This window comes from Pelodiscus sinensis, chromosome 1, assembly GCF_049634645.1.
Source record: "Pelodiscus sinensis isolate JC-2024 chromosome 1, ASM4963464v1, whole genome shotgun sequence".
NCBI classification, from domain to species: domain Eukaryota; kingdom Metazoa; phylum Chordata; order Testudines; family Trionychidae; genus Pelodiscus; species Pelodiscus sinensis.
In genome coordinates this window covers 42,490,422-42,509,432 of record NC_134711.1, presented here as the reverse complement: position 1 = coordinate 42,509,432, position 19,011 = coordinate 42,490,422, and the positions used below count along the sequence as shown (strand labels likewise).

Genomic DNA, 19,011 nt, shown 5'->3' with positions numbered 1-19,011 from the left:
CTGCACAGGTGCTTGGCACATGAGGCAAACAGGGCTTAGGCTGCCTGAATAAACTTGTGCTTCCAAAAGCTAGGCTAGTGTAACCAGAGACAGAAAGTGACAGTCGTCTCTTTAGAAGCCTCATTCCTGTTGTTTTGCCTTCTCTGCTCCTGACCACAGCCTCACACCCTTGCATGATAAGTGAGACCAGGCAGGTCAAGCAGCCAACCATTTACCACAACTCCTTTGATCTACTCCCACAAGTTGCAAAGCACACAGTGACAGTTGCAATCTCTGATATAAAAAGTTATCAGCGGTAGCATTTAGCAAAAAAATGAGAAGTCAAGTAAGAGACTCACATCTGAAAGTGGGTTGACAGCAACAGAGACTGAACTAATGTTTCTCCTCAGAAAGTTACCGCAAGTTACATACCTTCAACTGGTTTGACTTACAGCTCCTATGCACTCACTTATCAGCATGAAGTTGCCAATGTGTCTTCCGGATAACGTGGCCCAGATTTGTTCAGTTGTGGAAGGTAGTGAGTGAATCTGAGCCGTTATAACTATTGTAACCTGCCCCACTGCAAAGAGTGGGTTTGGGTATGTGCCAGCTGATTCAGGCTTGCTGTGTGGTTTTCTTTGCTATGTTGTACACTTACTCTCTGAGGTTGTGTCTAGACTACAGGGTTTTGTTGACAAAACTGGACTTTTGTCGACAAAACTATACCTGCATCTACACTGCTGCTGAGTTCTGTCGACATAACGTCGACAGAACTCAGCTGTTTTGTCGACGGCTGTAAACCTCATTCTACGAGGAATAATGCCTTTTGTCGACAGAATTCTGTTGACAGAAGGCGTTATTGCATCTACATTGTGCTTTGCGTCTACACTGTCATGTCGACAAAGCAGCTTGCTTTGTCGACAGAACTGGCTGTAGTCTAGATGCTCTTTGTCGACAGAAGCTTTGTTGACAGTATCTGTCAACAAAACTTCTGTTGACAAAAGCCTGTAGTCTAGATGTACCCTGAGTGTTGTGGAACAGCAGTACCCTAGCTGGTTGGTAGTGTGCAGAGTGTACCAGAAGTTCAGAGACATGCTGGAGGAGCTCCAAGCACTAGGCCCTTCAGTCCAGTAGCAGGGGTAGAGAAGTGGTGGCCCTACAGATGGGTGCCAAAGGTACTTACTCCAGGCCACTGCTCTCCTATAGGCAGGCACACATTGACCTGCAGATCTCCCAGACAGAGTCCAGTCCTCTTGTCTAGCACCAACACTCCTCAGTGAGTCCATATGCTTATCTGCCATATACAGGATACTTCTGGGTTTCTGCCTGATGTGACTGCCACTGGGCCTTTTGCCACAAACAGGCTGGCTCCCAGATCTTAAGTTGTCCAGCCTTTGCTTTGCCACCAGCTCCCAAGCTGCTGACTCCAGCATGTTGCTCTATCCAGATCCCTCCTGGCCTCTTGCACTACTTCCCTTTCATGTGCTGGAGAAGTTATGGATCCCTCTTTTGGCTGAATGTTGCAGTGAGGAAGTAACGCTGCCCAGTAAGAAGCCCATAGGTTCAGACAGATCTCAGAAAGACATGCTCATCATATAGGGATGTTCTAATGGGGTTCTGCAGGTACTAGGCCCACTGTTCTTCAACATTTTCATCAGTAGTCTGGAGGTAAATATAAAATCACTGATGATAGCTTTTAAGGCAGAGACTGGCAGGATGGTACATAATGTGAGGGCAGGGCAGTTATCCAGGGCAATCTGAGTTGCTTGGTAAGATAGACCCATTCAGCAAACTGTATTTTAATATGGTTGAATGCAAAGTCAGACCTCTAGGATCAAAGAATGCCATCCATATCTCCAGAAGGGAAGACTGTATTCTGAAAGCAGTGACTCTGAAAAGGATTCAGGATGTATAGTGGGCAGACAGCTCAACATGCAGTGCTGTGGCAAAGGCTAATGGGTTCTATAGATGTATAAACAGGGGAGCACTGAGTGGGACTAGAATGCCAATTTTACCTGTGTACACAGAGTTAGGGAGGCCAATATTGGAACACTGTGTACAGTTCTGGTGTCCATATTTACCATGGGACTTGAAAAATTAGAGAGTGCAGAAAAGAATCACAGAAATTGAGGGCTTGGAAAAAGTGCCTCACAGAGAAAAAGTAAAGATTAAAGAAGTTAAAGTAGAAAGAAGACAACCCATCCAGCGGTGAAAGTAATTCACCATTGGAACAAATTGCTAAGGAAAGTAGTGGATTCGCCATCTCTAATGTCTTCAGAACAAGACTGGATGCCTTTCTAGAAGAAGTGCCTGAGTTAAATATAAGCTATTGAGCTCAATAGAGAAGTAACTGGATGGAGTTCTTTGGTCTGTACAAGAAGGTGGACTAGATGATCTAATGATCCCTTCTGGCCCTAAAAGTATATGAAGATGATTTTGTGTGTCCATTGCATCCAACTAAAAATGTAGAAGGGCTAATATCAGCCTTAAAGGAATATAATGGGAAAGTCCTAAAAATTCTAAATTATAGTTTTTCCTGTTACTGAGAGATTCAAATAAATAAGTCCCATCTTAAATCCCGGCTTGACAAAGCCCTGACTGGGATGATTTAGTTGGGGTTGGTCCTGCTTTGGGTAGGGGGCTGGACTCAATGACCTCCTGAGGTCTCTTCCAGCCCTAGGATTCTAAGATTGTATGAGTCTATGAAATAAATAACCACTCACAAGACTCTGTTTAATATTCTAATTTTGGCACTGCAGAAGCAGCTTCCAGCACCACCTGCAGGGAGGAGGATAAAGTAAGAGAAACTACCCTTGTGGAAAAGAGGATGTCAGATACAGAGGCCAAATTTTGGCTGGCTGGCAACGTTGGTTTGCATGTGCAGAGCTGTGATCTGTTCCCAACACAGTTCTGCCAGGAAAAGCCCTCCACAGTACATACTGCTAAACTGGCAAAGGTGCACTTCTACTAACAGAGCTAGTTTCCCCAGAGTGGGGATGAGTGGGTTGCAGTTGACACCAGTGAAATCTTCCTAGAACTGGCCCCATGGGGCCTGAGCATGTTCAGGTCTCTTCAACACCTTTCAGAGCCCGAGGGCTTTTCTGTGTGGCGAGCTAGTGTGGAGCAAGCCAGGGTGTGATTCTGTGGAACACTTGCTGGCCATACACTAAGTCACCCTCTAGATCCTGCTACTAGCCACTACAGTTTTCTAGTGCATTTTGACACAGAGCGTTTGAAACAGGAGTATGTCAAAGTGCAGTAGGGACTGTTATGTGCATGGTGCCAGAGGTTCCCTAAATAGAAGAACTAGAGGTCACCAAATGAAATTAATGGGTAGCAGGTTTAAAACAAATAAAAGAAAGTTCTTCTTCACACAGCGTGTAGTCAACCTGTGGAACTCCTTGCCAGAGGAGGCTGTGAAGGCTAGGACTATAATAGAGTTTAAAGAGAAGCTAGATAATTTCATGGAGGTAGGTCCATAAAAGGCTATTAGCCAGGGGATAAAATGGTGTCCTTGGCCTCTGTTTGTCAGAGGCTGGAGAGAGATGGCAGGAGACAAATCGCTTGATCATTGTCTTCGGTCCACCCTCTCTGGGGCACCTGGTGCTGGCCACTGTCGGTAGACAGGATACTGGGCTAGAAGGACCTTTGGTCTGACCCAGTACGGCTGTTCTTATGTTCTTATGTTCAGAGAGAGAGTTAGCACATAGCAAGTTGGTGTCCTGTAATGTCTGCACCCCAGCCTGCTGCCCATTAACTCAGTGTGAAGATAGGCCCTTAGTTCCATTAATTTTCACTAATAGATTAGGATAAAATTTTCAAAAGCATGTAAGTTAGTTAGGGCACTTACACTTAAAATGCCGCATCAGTGTGGCTGTGCAAGTGAGATGCTTTAATGCAGACATTTTAAACTATTAGGTGATAGTTCTCTCATTGGCTTAGTTTATCCACTTACCCTAGTGGATGTGATATTCCTTGACTTTAGCAAAGCCTTTGATACGGTCTCCCACAATATTCTTGCCAGCAAGTTAAGGAAGTATGGATTGGATAAATGGACTGGAAAGTGGATAAAAAACAGGCTAGATTGTCGGGCCCAGCAGGGAGTCATCAATGGCTCAATGTCAGGTTGGAGGTCGGTTTCAAGTGGAGTGCCCCAAGGTTCGGTTCTAGGACCGGTTTTGTTCAACATCTTCATTAATGACCTGGATGAGGGGATGGATTGCACCCTCAGCAAATTGGTGGAGGACACTAAGCTGAGGGAGAGGTAGATACATTGGAGGGTAAGTATAGGGTTCAGAGAGACCTAGACAGAATAGAGGATTGGGCCAAAAGAAATCAGATGAGGTTCAACAAGGACATGTGTAGAGACCTGCACTTGGGACGGAAGAATCCCAAGCATTGTTACAGGCTGGGGACCCACTTGCTAGGTAGAGGTTCAGCAGAAAAGGACCTGGGGACTACAGTGGATGAGAAGCTGGATATAAGCCAACACTGTGCCCTTGTTGCCAAAAAGGCTAATGGCATATTAGGGTGCATTAGGAAGAGCATTGCCTGCAGATATAGAGAAGTGATTATTTCCCTTATTCGGCACTGGTGAGACCACATCTGGAGTATTGTGTCCAGATCTGGGCCCCCACTGCAAAAAGGATGTGGACTCATTGAAAAGGATCCAGTGGAGGGCAACCAAAATGATTAGGGGGCTGGAGCACATGACCTATGAGGACAGGCTGAGGGATTTGGGCTTATTTAGTCTGCAGAAGAGAAGAGTGAGGGGGAATTTGATAGCAGCCTTCAACTTCCTGAATGGAGGTTCCATAGAAGATGGAGAGACATTGTTCTCAGTAGTGATGGATGGCAGAACAAGCAGCAATAGTCTCAAGTTACAATGGGGGAGGTCTAGATTGGGTATTAGGAAAAACTGTTTCACTAGGAGAGTGGTGAAGCACGGGAATGGGTTACCTAGGGAGGTAGTGGAATCTCCGTCCCTAGAGGTTTTTAAGTCTCAGCTTGACAAAGTTCTGGCTGGGATAAATTTAGTTGGGGTTGGTCCTGCTTTGGGCAGGGGGCTAGATTCGATGACCTCCTGAGGACTCTTCCAGCCCTATAATTCTATGATTCTATATCAGCACCTATAGCTATAAGCTCTCCCATTGACATAGCACTGTCTAGGGAGGAGGATAGGTTGGTATAACTATGTCACTTGGAGGAGTGATTTTTCACACCTTTGTGTGATGTATTTATACTGCTAGGCTACGTCTACACTGGCCCCTTTTCCGGAAGGGGCATGTAAATTTCACTAGTCGTCGTAGGGAAATCCGCGGGGGATTTAAATATCCCCCGCGGCATTTAAATAAAAATGTCCGCCGCTTTTTTCCGGCTTTTAAAAAAGCCGGAAAAGAGCGTCTAGACTGGCCCCGATCCTCCGGAAAAAGCACCCTTTTCCAGAGGGTTTTATTCCTACTTCAAAGTAGGAATAAGACCCTCTGGAAAAGGGCACTTTTTCCGGAGGATCGGGGCCAGTCTAGACGCTCTTTTCCGGCTTTTTTAAAAGCCGGAAAAAAGCGGCGGACATTTTTATTTAAATGCCGCGGGGGATATTTAAATCCCCCGCGGATTTCCCTACGACGACTAGTGAAATTTACATGCCCCTTCCGGAAAAGGGGCCAGTGTAGACGTAGCCCTAAAGATCTGTAGTGTAAACTACATCTGAGGAGCCACAGTCGTATTTTTAAAAAATGGAATGGGCATTTAGGAATCTAAATCTCATTGACTGTCTATGAGACCTTAGCACCAAAGTCACTTTTGAAAAAGGGACTTAGGCACCTGAGTCACTTAAGCACTTTTGAAAATTCTACTTCTCATCTTCTCTGTCTCATTTTTGTGCCTTACCCACTTGAATCATGCTTCCATTCCTAGCAAGGATTGGCTGGCACAAGGGAGGAAAACTAGGAATGAGCCCAAATTAAAACAATGGATCTGGACATTCCCAACTTTTTCAGGTGAAGCAAGAATACCAGTGTTTGCTAACTGGGAAAGGAACTAGTACAAGAGCTAGAAATACTATTTTAAAGCTTCCAAGATGACAGAAAATTAAAAATTATTAAAACCTTCATGAGCAAGAACTAGAGTGTCTCATTAATTATGCTGTAAGAGTACCTTAGCCAATGACAAATATATATAGGAGAGTCTAAATACATTTTGCTTTTTTCCAGGGCAGTGGATTGTGCCTTGCCTCAGCTGTTCTGACAACAGAACCTGTGACTGGCGAGAAATAACATGGCAGCCACACAACTGTCAGTATTCGGTCCTGACTAAGCCAGAGCTCCAGCAATGTGTAGAAGGCAGAAAGGTATGCAACCAATTTAGCTTTTTCACCAGCTGTTTCTGTAACAGAAGATAAATCATCCACGCCTATTCACACTGAACTTCATTGTCCTGAAGTTCTTTACAAATGGGAAGAAAAATGCATTGTGATTCGTATATAAGAAAAATCACTCTTTATTACATTGCTAGAGGAATGCTGAAGAGGTTCAAATCATAGTGACAAACAATGGTTTTGTAGACTTGAACTGCTTATAATGTATACTTTTATACCGCCATTTGATGTAGACTTTCAGTTGATAACAATGACATTTCCAGACATAACAGAAAAACTTTGTATGAAAAACCTGTAGTGCATTTGGCAGTAGTAAGCATGTAAGTCTCACAAGTGAAAAATAATATGCACTGTTTTAGAGACTGACACATTGCATGCAAGCTTTGTTTCCTCTGCTGTATACCTAATGCATGGCACTGCTTGTGCATACTAATCTTACAAAGTCTTCTTGCACATTCTTTTCTTATAGTGAAGCTTCTAAGGTGATTGCTTGGAAATACAGTGTCTTCTTAATAGGCATGCTATGACTGTGTGACATTTGAAAGAGATCTCTGAGCTGAGACTCAGGTACAGTTACTGGGAATACGAGAAAGTAAGTAATGGCTATGAAGATTTTTGACAATATATTTCGTAGGTAGAAAAAATGTCTTTTGGATTAAGCGAGAGACCTGATCTTTGCAGAAAAAAAATTGTAATCACTCTTGTGAATTTTAATTCCTTCCTTTCTTCTTGACTGACCACTTCTCAGCAAGCACAAGGTCCTTCAATCTGACTTCTTTCTCCCTTTGTTTTTTATGGTATAAATCTAGCTGCAAGACAGGTTCTACTGTCAGTTACACCCACATAAATTGGCTGCACTAAAGCCATTTCACCTGGGCCAGGTACTGTGGAGCAGTGTTACTGGAAGTATTCTGTGGAAACACATTAACTGGCCGCCACGGTTTGTTTATTTACTGGCGCCATGGCCACGGAGCCTTGCGGTTCCTATTGGCTCCATTTCATCCTTTCTAGCCAAGGGGAGCAGTGGGAAATGGTGTGGGCCAGGCCACCACTTCCTGCAGCTCCCCTTGGCTAGAAAGGACAAAATGGAGCCTATGGGAACCGCAAGGCTCTGTGGCCATGGCGCCGGTAAATCAACAAACCGGAGTGGCCAGTTAATGTGTTTCTGAGAGTGATTCTGTAGAGCACTTTCAGAAACACTGCTGTGGAGAATACTTGTTCATAATTTTATGGTGCTTGTAGCTCCAAATGTCCCCTTTCATAGAAGAAAAGAGGGTTTCGGACAACTCCCAACAGAATTACTCTGACGTTAACTTGGAGCAATTACTGCTGAATGATCTAGGACAGGCTGAGGATCCTCTCAGCTGGAGCAATGTTATGGTAATACATGGACAGTTTGCAAGGAAATGGGGTTTTTAAAGTTAAAATACACTTTTATACAAGTGTAAATACATATTTGCCATATTGTTGCTGAGTCCTGCGCTACTGGGCCCAATTCCAATCTGAGTAAGGGTATGTCTACACTACCCCGCTAGTTCGAACTAGCGGGGTAATGAAGGCATACTGCACTTGCAAATGAAGCCCGGGATTTGAATTTCCCGGGCTTCATTTGCATAAGCGGGGAGCCGCCATTTTTAAAACCCCGCTGGTTCGAACCCCGTGCAGCGCGGCTACACGGGGCTCGAACTAGGTAGTTCGGACTAGGCTTCCTATTCCGAACTACCGGTACACCTCGTGGAACACAGTCACCTTTGGAATGGTTGATGTCACAAGGTAGACAAGGTAGATGGCTATTTGTTCACATCAATAGCCCACCACAAGTTGGCAAGAAAAACAAAGGTTGTAGATGCCAAGGGAGTAGCATGTTCCAAGGAAGATGCATTCCTAGAACTCAGTTGAGAAGTGTACAGAGTGCCCAGTCACCCAGCATCTGACTGACCAGTGCAACATCAGATATACATTGTAAGATCATTACTGTGGCTTCTTCATGTTCCACAGGGAATGCAATTTTTAAAATGCAATAGAAAGCTGCTTAACATTTTATTCACATTTCTAAAATACAGTTCTATTGTATTGTGCCCATCCTATAACTTTGCTATAAATAAAACCTAGAAAAGAAATGGGTTTTAGTTTGTTTTTTCTTACTTCAACCTAGTTTTATTTCTTGTATTAAATTCTGTGTGTATTTCAGAGGTAATTTTTAAAATCTAATTCACTATGTTTTCCAACGATCTTTTTTTTTCTTTTTCTTGTCATTGACTATTTTTAACATTTGTACCTGTGAGTTGGCTTGGTTACATGCAAACTTGAGACTGCCTGTAGTGAAAGAACAAGATACAAATTTCATTGTAATATGAAAGAGGATATAAATTCCCCCAGACAGGTTATAGTGAGTTTTATTTGGTTAATGGTGTGTTAGCAGCACTAATCTATCACATGTTTGCATTTCAACACACAACAAACAGGAAACTGATCTAAATTTTTGAAACCAAGGAAGATTTCTTCAGGGAGGGTTTCTCATTCAGCCAACTTCTAGTACGGTGGTGGGCAACCTGCAACCTTAAGGCCACATCAGTGTTCTGTGTGTGGCCCACGAGACATTTTGTGTGCTGTAGTCCACAATTACACTGGTTTCCATCTGCATAGTTTTTTCCTACTAGTGTTACTAAAGTGACATAGATTTAAAGTAAGGGCCCGTGAAGTGAGGTGTGTGCTGATTGTACACAACATTGAATATGAGAGCCGTGCATTTCTGTGAATTGAAAGCACTGCTGTGGTTCAGTCAGCACATCCTGCAAATGCTAGGTATACAAATGCAATTAGCAAAACTACCCTATCTAGGAGACCATCTTGATTGCAAAAATCTTGAAGTCACTGAGACCAATTCACTAACTTAGGTTATCCATTTCCAGTACTGTACCTGTAATCTCTTCACCTTTGAACTCCTGGTTCGGGCAAATTGAATGCAGGCTACATTACACAGTAGATTCGAAGTGCTTGGGGAATTACGTGTGCATAACCTAATTATATCAAAGAAGTGTGCAATCAAAACAGAGGATAAATTTGTATTACATCTATGTGACATATCCCCATATAACTGTGTGGTTAATGAGCTTTCTCTATAAGATTTATGAGATTTATTGAAGCATAACAGTAATTATTGTACAAGGTAACTTTTAAAAGATGTCTTGAGAAAGAGATTCTAAGAGGTAACTAGCCATTCAATTAGCAAAGCATAGCAATCTGTCCTAAATAACCAGGAAAAAATGTTTATTTTGTTTATCATTCAAAAATACTATTCTGAGTTTAGCCCTGTAATAAAATACCTGAGAGCCATGTGTAATTCAGAACAGGAAATATGAAAAGGCAATATTTGTTGAAGTACTTGAAATTCAGCTGTTAAAACAGGGACTCTAGCTTATGTTTTCTGAATAATGTCTTAGGGTTAAGTGGTGTTTTGGACTTAAAGCTGTTTAAATTTCTCAAGTGTGGTTAATTTATGATAGGTCTGGCTAAGAAGTAGAATTCCACTATTCTTACACAATTTTTTGAAGTATGTTTGGTCATAATGGGAATTTTTCACACTAAACCTTTGCAACAGAAAATACTGAAACACATCTGTCTCTGCAGAAATATTGCACTATATGAAGTAAAAATATGATCCTGTAGTCCTCATTCAGACTAAATTCCCATTTGCTTGAAGACTACAGGGCACAATTGTAAAGAAAATGAGATACAGCACACTGTAAACACTGAATGATTCATTCATTAATGTCACACAGCTAAGCATACAATCTTATACATAGACCTTCTGCTAAGGTACTTCCATTATATGCTTCAGGTCAGGTGCAGAACTTGGGTCAGCTGATGCAAGTGAAATGAAGTAAATGATGCTATGTCTCACACTCTCTCTCTCTCTCTTGGATCCCTCAAATCGAGAATGATTTCCTCTTGGACACCTATAGCAGCTGAGTACATAAATGAGAAATCAGGCCGCAATGAACACCTCAGGCAGTGAGTACATGTGAGGTCTCTACCTCTGTCGGCGCCAACACCAATGGCCCTGATGCAGGCCCAGTCACGCTCCTTGTATCAAGCTCTCTGATCTTCATGGAGATGTCGCTTGATCTCAAAGTGTCAGGCACAGTTCTTGAAGCCCTCCAGGTTACCTGATCCTTCACCTGCCTCTCCCAGGTGTCAACGTCAATGCCACCCTTTACCAAGGTCGTATTAAGGACGTGCTATTCTGTGGCTGCTGCACACTTGATTACATGTGGGGCTTACATTCTGCCAGAGCTGTGTGCAGTCCAGCTCTGGTAAATATATTCACAGCTCTGGGGACCCACAAACCAGTTTCAGGAGTCCACAAGACCCTGCAGCTGAAGCTGAGTGCACCTCCCACAGGCTAAAGATCTGAGCCCCGGCAAGCCTGCCACAGGGCTGAAGCCCCCAACGCCAGTGCCTCTTGCAGTACTGAAGCCTTGACCCATGGGCTTCCCTACCCCTATTCCCCATGAAGCTAAAACCCTGAGATCTCTGCCTTTCAGCTGAAGCCCAGAGCCCTGCCACACCCCAGGACAGAAGCACATACACCCTCAGAGAAGAAGTCTGAATAAAAATAATTATGCAATTTATTTTTGAGAGGTCCATGCAATTTATTTTCATGGTAATTATGATAAATTAACACATGGAGAGCAGCAGGAGCCCTTTGTAGGCTGAAAGACGACGGATATGGGCAGCTGACACAGACTGTTAAGCCAGTGCATCTTTCTGGAGTAATCAACAAGGGTAGCAATTGCTAGGTAATCACACCTGATATATGTGTATGGTTAAGTTCTGCATACAATGCTCAATTTCCCTCTCGTGCGTCAGAAAATTAAAATCACAATTTTTTCCAAAGAAAGAGGAAACTCTCTAATTGAGAGGCCAGTGGGGAAGTTAGTGACACTGCTGTTGTTCATTAGGACAAAGACATGGTGCAGAGCATCTCTGATGAGCAAGAACATGACGGTAAACCAGAATGTGGCAGGAGAGACCTATCTCCATGTTAGTCAAAAATCGGGGGGGCAAAAAAGATTTTTGTAAAATAGTTAGCTACAAGGTTTGTTTTTATTAGGAAAGGTAAACTGGGTTGCAGCATCTGTGCAAATGTAGTCTTTAGGAGTTATAAGCAGAGGTTAAAGCTTGGGCTAATTCTGATGTTTCAAGCCATGAGGACTGCAAATTAAACAAATGAAGTCTCTGAGGGAAAAGATCTGTGAGCACAAAGTCTCAGAGAATCACAAAGCTGTAGAAAATAACCAGTATGGGATAGAGAAAGTACAAAGGCCATTGCAGCAAGGGCATGGGGAGTATTCCATGTTGCATACAAACTGGTGAAACAAAATCATTCCTCCTACAGTTTTGATACAGAAATTGACCTGCAGAAGTTAAATGAACTAAATATTGAGTGAATTCTGCACTCCAAGGTCATTTGCATTTTCATACACTAGCACATTGTGGAAGAAATGAAGAAAACTATTTTAAAAATATAAGATCTCATACGTGCATAATCATAGTAATAGGGATGAGTTAACTACTTGGAGCCAGGCTTCCACTTTTATCACCTACATACAATTTTCAGCAGGGGAGATGAAGAAACCTACAATCATGTTTGTTGACCTAATTGAGCTCCCAGCCACTGATGCCTCAACCATTGCCAGAGACTTGCTGTGAAAATTGGTTGTACTGGGATTCACGAAAGCTTACTTGAAGGAACACTTGGTGCCTGTGTTGGAGCGGCAGTTGTGCTAGGTCAGAAATATGAAGTGGTTTCTCTGATACAGCTGAGTTTTCCAAAGGTACTCTCTGTACCATGCCTCCCCAAAAGCACAAGGGAACTCTAAGAATGTGTGGCATCTTTGCATGTAGAAATCATGACAACTGGGTGCTTTCTGGAAACACGATGGTTCTCAACAAGAAGCTGTGCAGTGAAAGGGGTCAGCAGAGCCATCCCTAGGGAAGTGCAGGGCCCAGGGTACCCCTCCTCCCTCCTGTGGGCCCTTCCCTGCCAGTGCTTAAAGCCCTTCTCTCTTCCCCAAGCCCCGCCACTGCTTCATCCCCTTGCCAAAATCTCCCTCCCCAAGCAACATGAGCTGGGGGATTACACAGGGCTCTGATGCAGAGGGAAAGCAGGGGTCACCCTCCCCACACACTCACTGCAGTAGTGGAGTGAACTAGCAGCCTGCTCCAACCTGTCATGCTGCCCTCTCCCACCCCGCTGTGCTCCACTTCACTGTGGTGACAGGAAGCAGAGTGCCTAAGGCCAGGATGCTTTACTTCCTGCTGCCCTGATGAAGGAGAGCACAGTGGGCTGGGAGAAGGAGGTGGGACAGAACGGAGAAGGCCGCCAGGTGCTTTGGCTCCCACCACTGCTGCCACCCCATGCTGGGCTCCCTACGTAATCTCATGGGTTTTGTCATTGGATGGTTGAGATGGTCACCTCAAGGCCCCCCAAAGTGCAGGGTCTGGGGTGGCTGCCCCAAACTGTCCTGTGGACAAGATGGTTCTAGTAGTCAAAAGAATTGCCATGCTCTCTTTCTTTACTTCCAACAGTCAGTGGAAGCACAAGGTTAAAAAAAAAGACATTTTCTGCAGACTCCAGACGCACCTGCCATCTACGTCATTTGTGCCTAAGCTGGGCATACTTTCTGATGCTCTACAAAAGTTAACAGAATTCTCCATGGAGCTAGAGTCCAGAGAAATCAATATCCAAAGTGCAAAAGACAAAAGTTTGAGGCAGATTTGTGTGTTTGAGCAGAGAGTGCAAGAACCAGGGGAATAAGAGAGGCTTTTGCAAGAAGCCAACGTTGTGCTGGAATTTCACTGAATTTAATGTGAACAGGTTTCTCACCCAAGAACATAATCCTGATCCCTTTGTGATCATCTCCAAAAGTGCAGATGATAGCAATGCAGCTTTCCATTAGCTTGGCAGGACAGCCTCTCATAATGTTCAGTGCTGTGTCGTGTGAGATCCTCAGTCAGGAAATGAAGACATGTTGCAGCTGATCTCAGGAGCAAAGACAGAGGGAAAAAGTATGAAAACAACATGATATAGCTGCGGAGTCTCCTCAAGTAGCTTTTTGTTTGCCTACTACGCAAAGGTGGGGCACTGGGGAGTCTAGGAAATACTCTGAGAATGTATGCCCTGATTGTGTTGATTTACTGAATGCTGGTTAATTGAAACTCCTGGTTAACTGAGGCTCATGAGTGTTTCTAAGGATCATATTCCACTCTTCACTAGCCTCCTCTTCCCCCAAAGCTTCAGCTAAAAGAACGCCAACTTACCAAAGAGTGGCTGCTTTGAATATTGTGCTCTGAGAGTCCCATGTTCAGAACATAATAAAGCTTGACAAGCTTTACAGAATGGGGATTTCAAAAGGTTGTGCTAGTTGGTGATAGGTCCTTTAAACCCTGTAGTGCACATTAACCTTCATTTCATTGTTCTAAGTTCAGGATCTTCATAATGTGACTGCTTGCACTGTCTACAGAAATCATCCAGCAAGCTTTAAAGTCTCTGCCCCAAGGTGGTAGTCCTGTAAGATTTCACATTCTGCTGGAGCAAATGCTTCACAAAACCCGTTTCCAAAAGATTTCAGTTGTTCTGTGAAATGATTAGCTAGAATCAGAACAGCAAAACAAGGACACTGGACTTCAGAAAGACAGGGAAATTGTAGGGAAGATCCCATGAAAAGACCAGATAGGAAGAACAGGAATTGGCAGTTCTTAAAAGATGTAGCACTAGAGACTCAGCGTCAACTTATACCGACATATTGGGTATGTCTAGACTACAGGATTTTGTCGACAGAGGCTTTGTTGACAGATACTGTCGACAAAGCTTCTGTCGACAAAGAGTATCTAGACTACATCCAGTTCTGTCAACAAAGCAAGCTGCTTTGTCGACATGAGAGTGTAGACGCAAAGGACAGTGTATATGCAATAACGCCTTCTGTCGACAGAACTTTGTTGACAAAAGGTATTATCCCTCATAGAATGAGGTTTACAGCCGTCGACAAAACTGCCGAGTTCTGTTGACGTTATGTATAGTTTTGACGCAGGTATAGTTTTGGCGACAAAACCCTGTAGACTAGACACACCCATAGAAAGATAAGAGGAATCACAGAGGACAAATGTGGCTGCACAAGGAGCCTTTTATCTATCTAAAAACCAAAAGGAGTACATACAGGAAATGGAAGGAGAGACATGTCACCAAGGAAGCATATACAGGAATAGCAAGAGCATGGAGGGGCAAAATCAGGAAAGCCAAGGCAAAGAGTAACTTGCAGCTGGCAAGAAATGCTAATAGGAAGGGGTTCTTCAAATATGTCAGACAAAAAGGAAAAATCAAGGATAATGTGGGATTGCTGCTCAATGGAGAAAATGATCTGGTAATAGAAGATGAGAGGAAGGCAGACCTGGTCAGTGCCTACTTTGTTTCAATCTGCGTTAAAAAATAACATGTGACCAGATGACTAGCAAAGTTATCATAAAGGGGAAAGGGTGCAGATTGGGGTAAGTAAAGAAGACATCAGAGATCTTCTGACCAATGTAAATGAATTCATATTAGCAGAGTGGTCAGTGAGGATACTGACAGAATTAGCTGAAGAAATCTTGGAGCCACTGGCAACAAAAATTACAAACTTACGGATCAGAGGAGAGGTCTCATGAGTCTGGAGAAGGGCTAGTGTAATGCCTAACTTAAAAGGGGGCAAACGAGGAGAACAGAAACTGCCAACCATTCAGCCTGACTTCTATTCCTGATAAGCTACTAGAGCAATTATAAAACATTCCGCTTGCTAATACCTGGAGGATGAAGAGGTCATTTCTAGCAACCAGCATGAGTTTCCTTCTTTGACAGGGTAACTGATTTGGTGGACTGGGAATACAGCGGAAATAATATACCTGGACTTCAGCAAGGCTTTCAACACAGTCCCATGTGCTGTTCTCATAGCTAAGCTGGAGAAACTCCGGCTCAACAGAACTGCCATTAAATGGATACATAATTGGTTAAATAACCAAACAAAGAGTAACTATCAATGTAAGGATGCCAGATTGGAGCAAAGTCTCAAGTGAGGTTCCACAGAGATCTCTTTTGGCTCCCGTGTTTTTACATCTTTATTAATTAACTTGATATAGGAAGAGAGAGCACATACTGGTCAAGTTTGCTGATGACACAAAGCGAGGTGTCAAGTTGCTAATGCTTTGGAGGAAAGAACTAAAATTCAGAGGGTTCTTAATAAATTGAACTGGGCTATTGACAACAAAATGAAATTCAACGAAGACAAATGTAAGTTGCTACACTTAGGCTGTGTCTACACTGGGCCATTTATTCTGGAAAAGCAGCCGCTTTTCCGGAATAACTTGCCAGCTGTCTACACTGGCCTCTTGCTTTTCCGGAAAAGCAATGACGATCTACTGTAAAATTGTCAGTGTTTTTCCGGAAAAACTATGCTGCTCCCATTCAGGCAAAAGTCCTTTTCCGGAAAAACTGTTCCAGAAAAGGGCCAGTGTAGACAGTACAGTAGTCTTTTCCACAAAAAAGCCCCAATCGCGAAAATGACGATGGTAGGTACTTCTCTACTCATCTGGAGTACTGTGTCCAGCTTTGGTCACCAATGTATAGAAAGAATGTTGGGAAACATCCAGAGGTGAGCAAAAAAGATGATCAAAGGGAAGGATGCATACCATATGAGCAAAGGCTGAAGGATCTGGGTATGTTTAGTTTGGAAAAGAGAAGATTAAGGGGGCATATTGATAGCTGTCTTCAGTTACTTGAAAGGCTGCCATAAAAAAGGATGGAGAAAAGCTGTTCTCTCTTGCCACAGAGGGCAGGACAAGAGGTAATGGATTCAAATGGCATAGCTGATTTATTGCCCCCCTGAGAATCATAGAATCAAGAATGGTCTTTTCTGGCGGCCTCTCAATACTGTTTTTTTCAGAAGACTGTTCCTGGTATCTGCCCACTCAAAGGCAGCTTTTCCAGAGCTGTGAGCATCTCTAATGCTTTGTCTCAAGCACTTTCAATTCTGGAGCTCAGTGGAGATTTCTTCAAGGCTCAGCTTCAGCTCTGCTGCTTAGAAGGGTGGGAGAGGGGATAACACTTTTTAAAGCTCTAAGACTATGAAATGTTTAACCAGTTAAATTTCTTTTTCTTTTGTTAGCACAAATGACACTTGCAAAGGAAATGGTCACATTTCAGTCTGCAGTGGCTGAGATACTGAACTCTGAACATCTTTAGAGTAACAAACTCTAGTCAGCGATGCAAGCCCTGCAGTGTCAGTAAAACTGTGGGATTTGACTATATTTTCACTCTGTTTTTTCCACTGAGTGTCTTGTTCTGTTATTTCAAGCCATCAGTAGGTGGGAATGGCACAACACTGTTACAAGGAGATAAGAAGCTGCTCACAATCGTAATAGAATTAGAAATGAAATAAAAACTCCACATCTGGCAAATCAGAGAAATGGCTTGACGGGTGTATTAGGCTACGGTTAGGGAAGGGGCAGTTCCTGTCAATGAGAGGAAAACTCATTGGTCCTCACAATGGTTTTATAGTATTAATGGGTAAGATAGAAACCATTTGACCTCTGGGCTACCAATGCCCAGTGCCAGTTAGGGCCTATTTCTAATCATACAAATAAGAACCTAATATCTTTGTTTTAATAGAAAATTTGACACTCTTCCTGCTGTTTTAATGGTCTTTCCTTGCTTTTTGTTATCACCCAGAAAAAAAGTTTCAAATTCAATGTCCTATAGCTGGATATTACAGTGATGGACACAAGAGACCGGAGAGCAACAGATTAAAGAGAAATAAGAGAGTGGGTGGGTAATGTGTTGTGGATTGAAGAAGTATGTCAGGAGCTATGATGGACAACACTTGCAATCCCCTTCACATGAAATAAATGCCTGTGTAATCTGTGTGCTGCAATGAGTGGATAGACTCCTGACAGATAGCAGCTATACTATACATATTCTGCACTGCACTGCTGACAAACACAGGGGAGTGAATGACAAAGGTAGCTTTTAATGTATGGAACCCTTATGCAGCTGCTTGTGGGCTGCTCTGTAGCCCAGCATCACTGACACACAGAATGTTCCAGTCAATAGCTTGGATCTCCTTCTGGCCCAGTCCCTGCCTACAGCATGCTCCTACATCAGGGGCTGAGGGACAGGCAGGGTCATCTTAGCACCACATGCCTTCACCCTCAGCTGTTTTAATAGCAGGGGATTTCAGGATCCATTGGCCATCACTGCTCCTTTTCACTGTTCAAACATAGTGGGAGCTGTTGTCTCTTGCAGAAGGCTAAGAACAAGGGGGTAGTCATGTGCAAGGTGAGAGGAGTTATTCGAAATCTGACATTAATTTCCACTAAGACAAGGAGCATCATTACCATTAATTCCCACAGTTTGTCAGAGTTCTCCTATGAGAACAGATGCTCAAGCTAGAGCTGCCTTGAGTGGTCTGAACAGTCACTGCACTTCCAACTGTATATGGGAGATGGAATGAAGCATCAGTAACTACTGCTGGGTGCCAGGTACCTACACAAAGGATCCAGATTCAGTGGCAATGCAGCGGGAGGCACACTGCAGAGCAGAGGTGGAAAGACATGCTTAGTATGCCATTGTGATTGAGGCTATCTGATTCCTGCATTTACACTACTGCTGATGTGTGTGTGTTTCTAACCATGCTCACTGTGACACAGTAACAAGTGACAGGTGCATTTCTAATGGCATAAACTTATTTTCCTTAAACTAATTTTCCCTTTTCTTTGTGTTCTTTGGCATAACATTCTGCCTTGCATTCTCTTTTATTTGGGAGGGGACCATACAATCACCGCAAAGGGTTGGTGCCCAGCTGCCCTAGTGAGATGATTCACTAGGGATGGATGAGATTAATATAAACACACACACAAACCCAATAGCCTCCGTATATAAAGGAGCTCAAGTGCTCTGTAGGTTGATGCTGCAAAATAAGTATAGGGGAGACCATTAGTCACATAAAAAGTCCTAATGCCAATCTCTGCAGAGGACACCACTGATCCTTGAAATGGCTTCTCTGTCAATGTGAAGCCTCTCTATCATTAAATAATGATGCTTCCTGCTTGTTGTGTCATACTCCAAGATACTTTGAGTTTTCAGAAGCTTTTTTAACCTTCCTTTTTGGCTCAAAACCCTCCCTCCAAACATTCAAAAAAATCCCTTTAGAGCTAATGCCCCTATTTTATTTCTTCACTGGGTTTTTCTTTGGTGTAAATTCAAGTGTGATCAGATTTAAGGATGACACCAAAACGGGTATGAAACACAGAGCATGGGGGAAGGGAGAAGATCTGAAAAATGACTACAGCATGAAGCTGCAAATCACAGAGGGATTTATAAATGTAAAGTTCTACATCTAGGGAGAAGAAACAAGCAGGCAGGATGAAAAATGCAGGGATGTATCCAAGAAGCTACAGCTGTCACAGTAAGCCAAGCTTACCGTGTCCATAATACTATGCTAACATTACTTTTTACTTAATAATAATCAATAGATTTTGATGGAGAAAAGTAGTTGTATTGGAAGTAGGAGGCTGAGGGGTGGTATTCCATAGCCTGAAAGAGGTTAAAATGTAGTTTATTGCAT

At 43.1% G+C, this 19,011-nt stretch overlaps 1 protein-coding gene across 6 annotated transcripts in view; it reads left to right on the top strand.

Annotated features, from left to right (window-relative positions):
* Positions 1–19,011, top strand: part of CPED1 (cadherin like and PC-esterase domain containing 1) — a 214,716-nt gene that overhangs the window by 180,061 nt on the left and 15,644 nt on the right. For 5 of the 6 annotated variants that reach the window (XM_075928925.1, XM_075928905.1, XM_075928915.1 and 2 more), the window contains one exon: positions 6,192–6,328. In XM_075928925.1, coding sequence (XP_075785040.1) covers positions 6,192–6,328 — 137 coding nt within the window. Of the gene's footprint in view, positions 1–6,191; positions 6,329–6,824; positions 6,948–19,011 lie in introns of all 6 variants that reach the window. The other variant, XR_012903743.1, reaches the window with a different exon arrangement.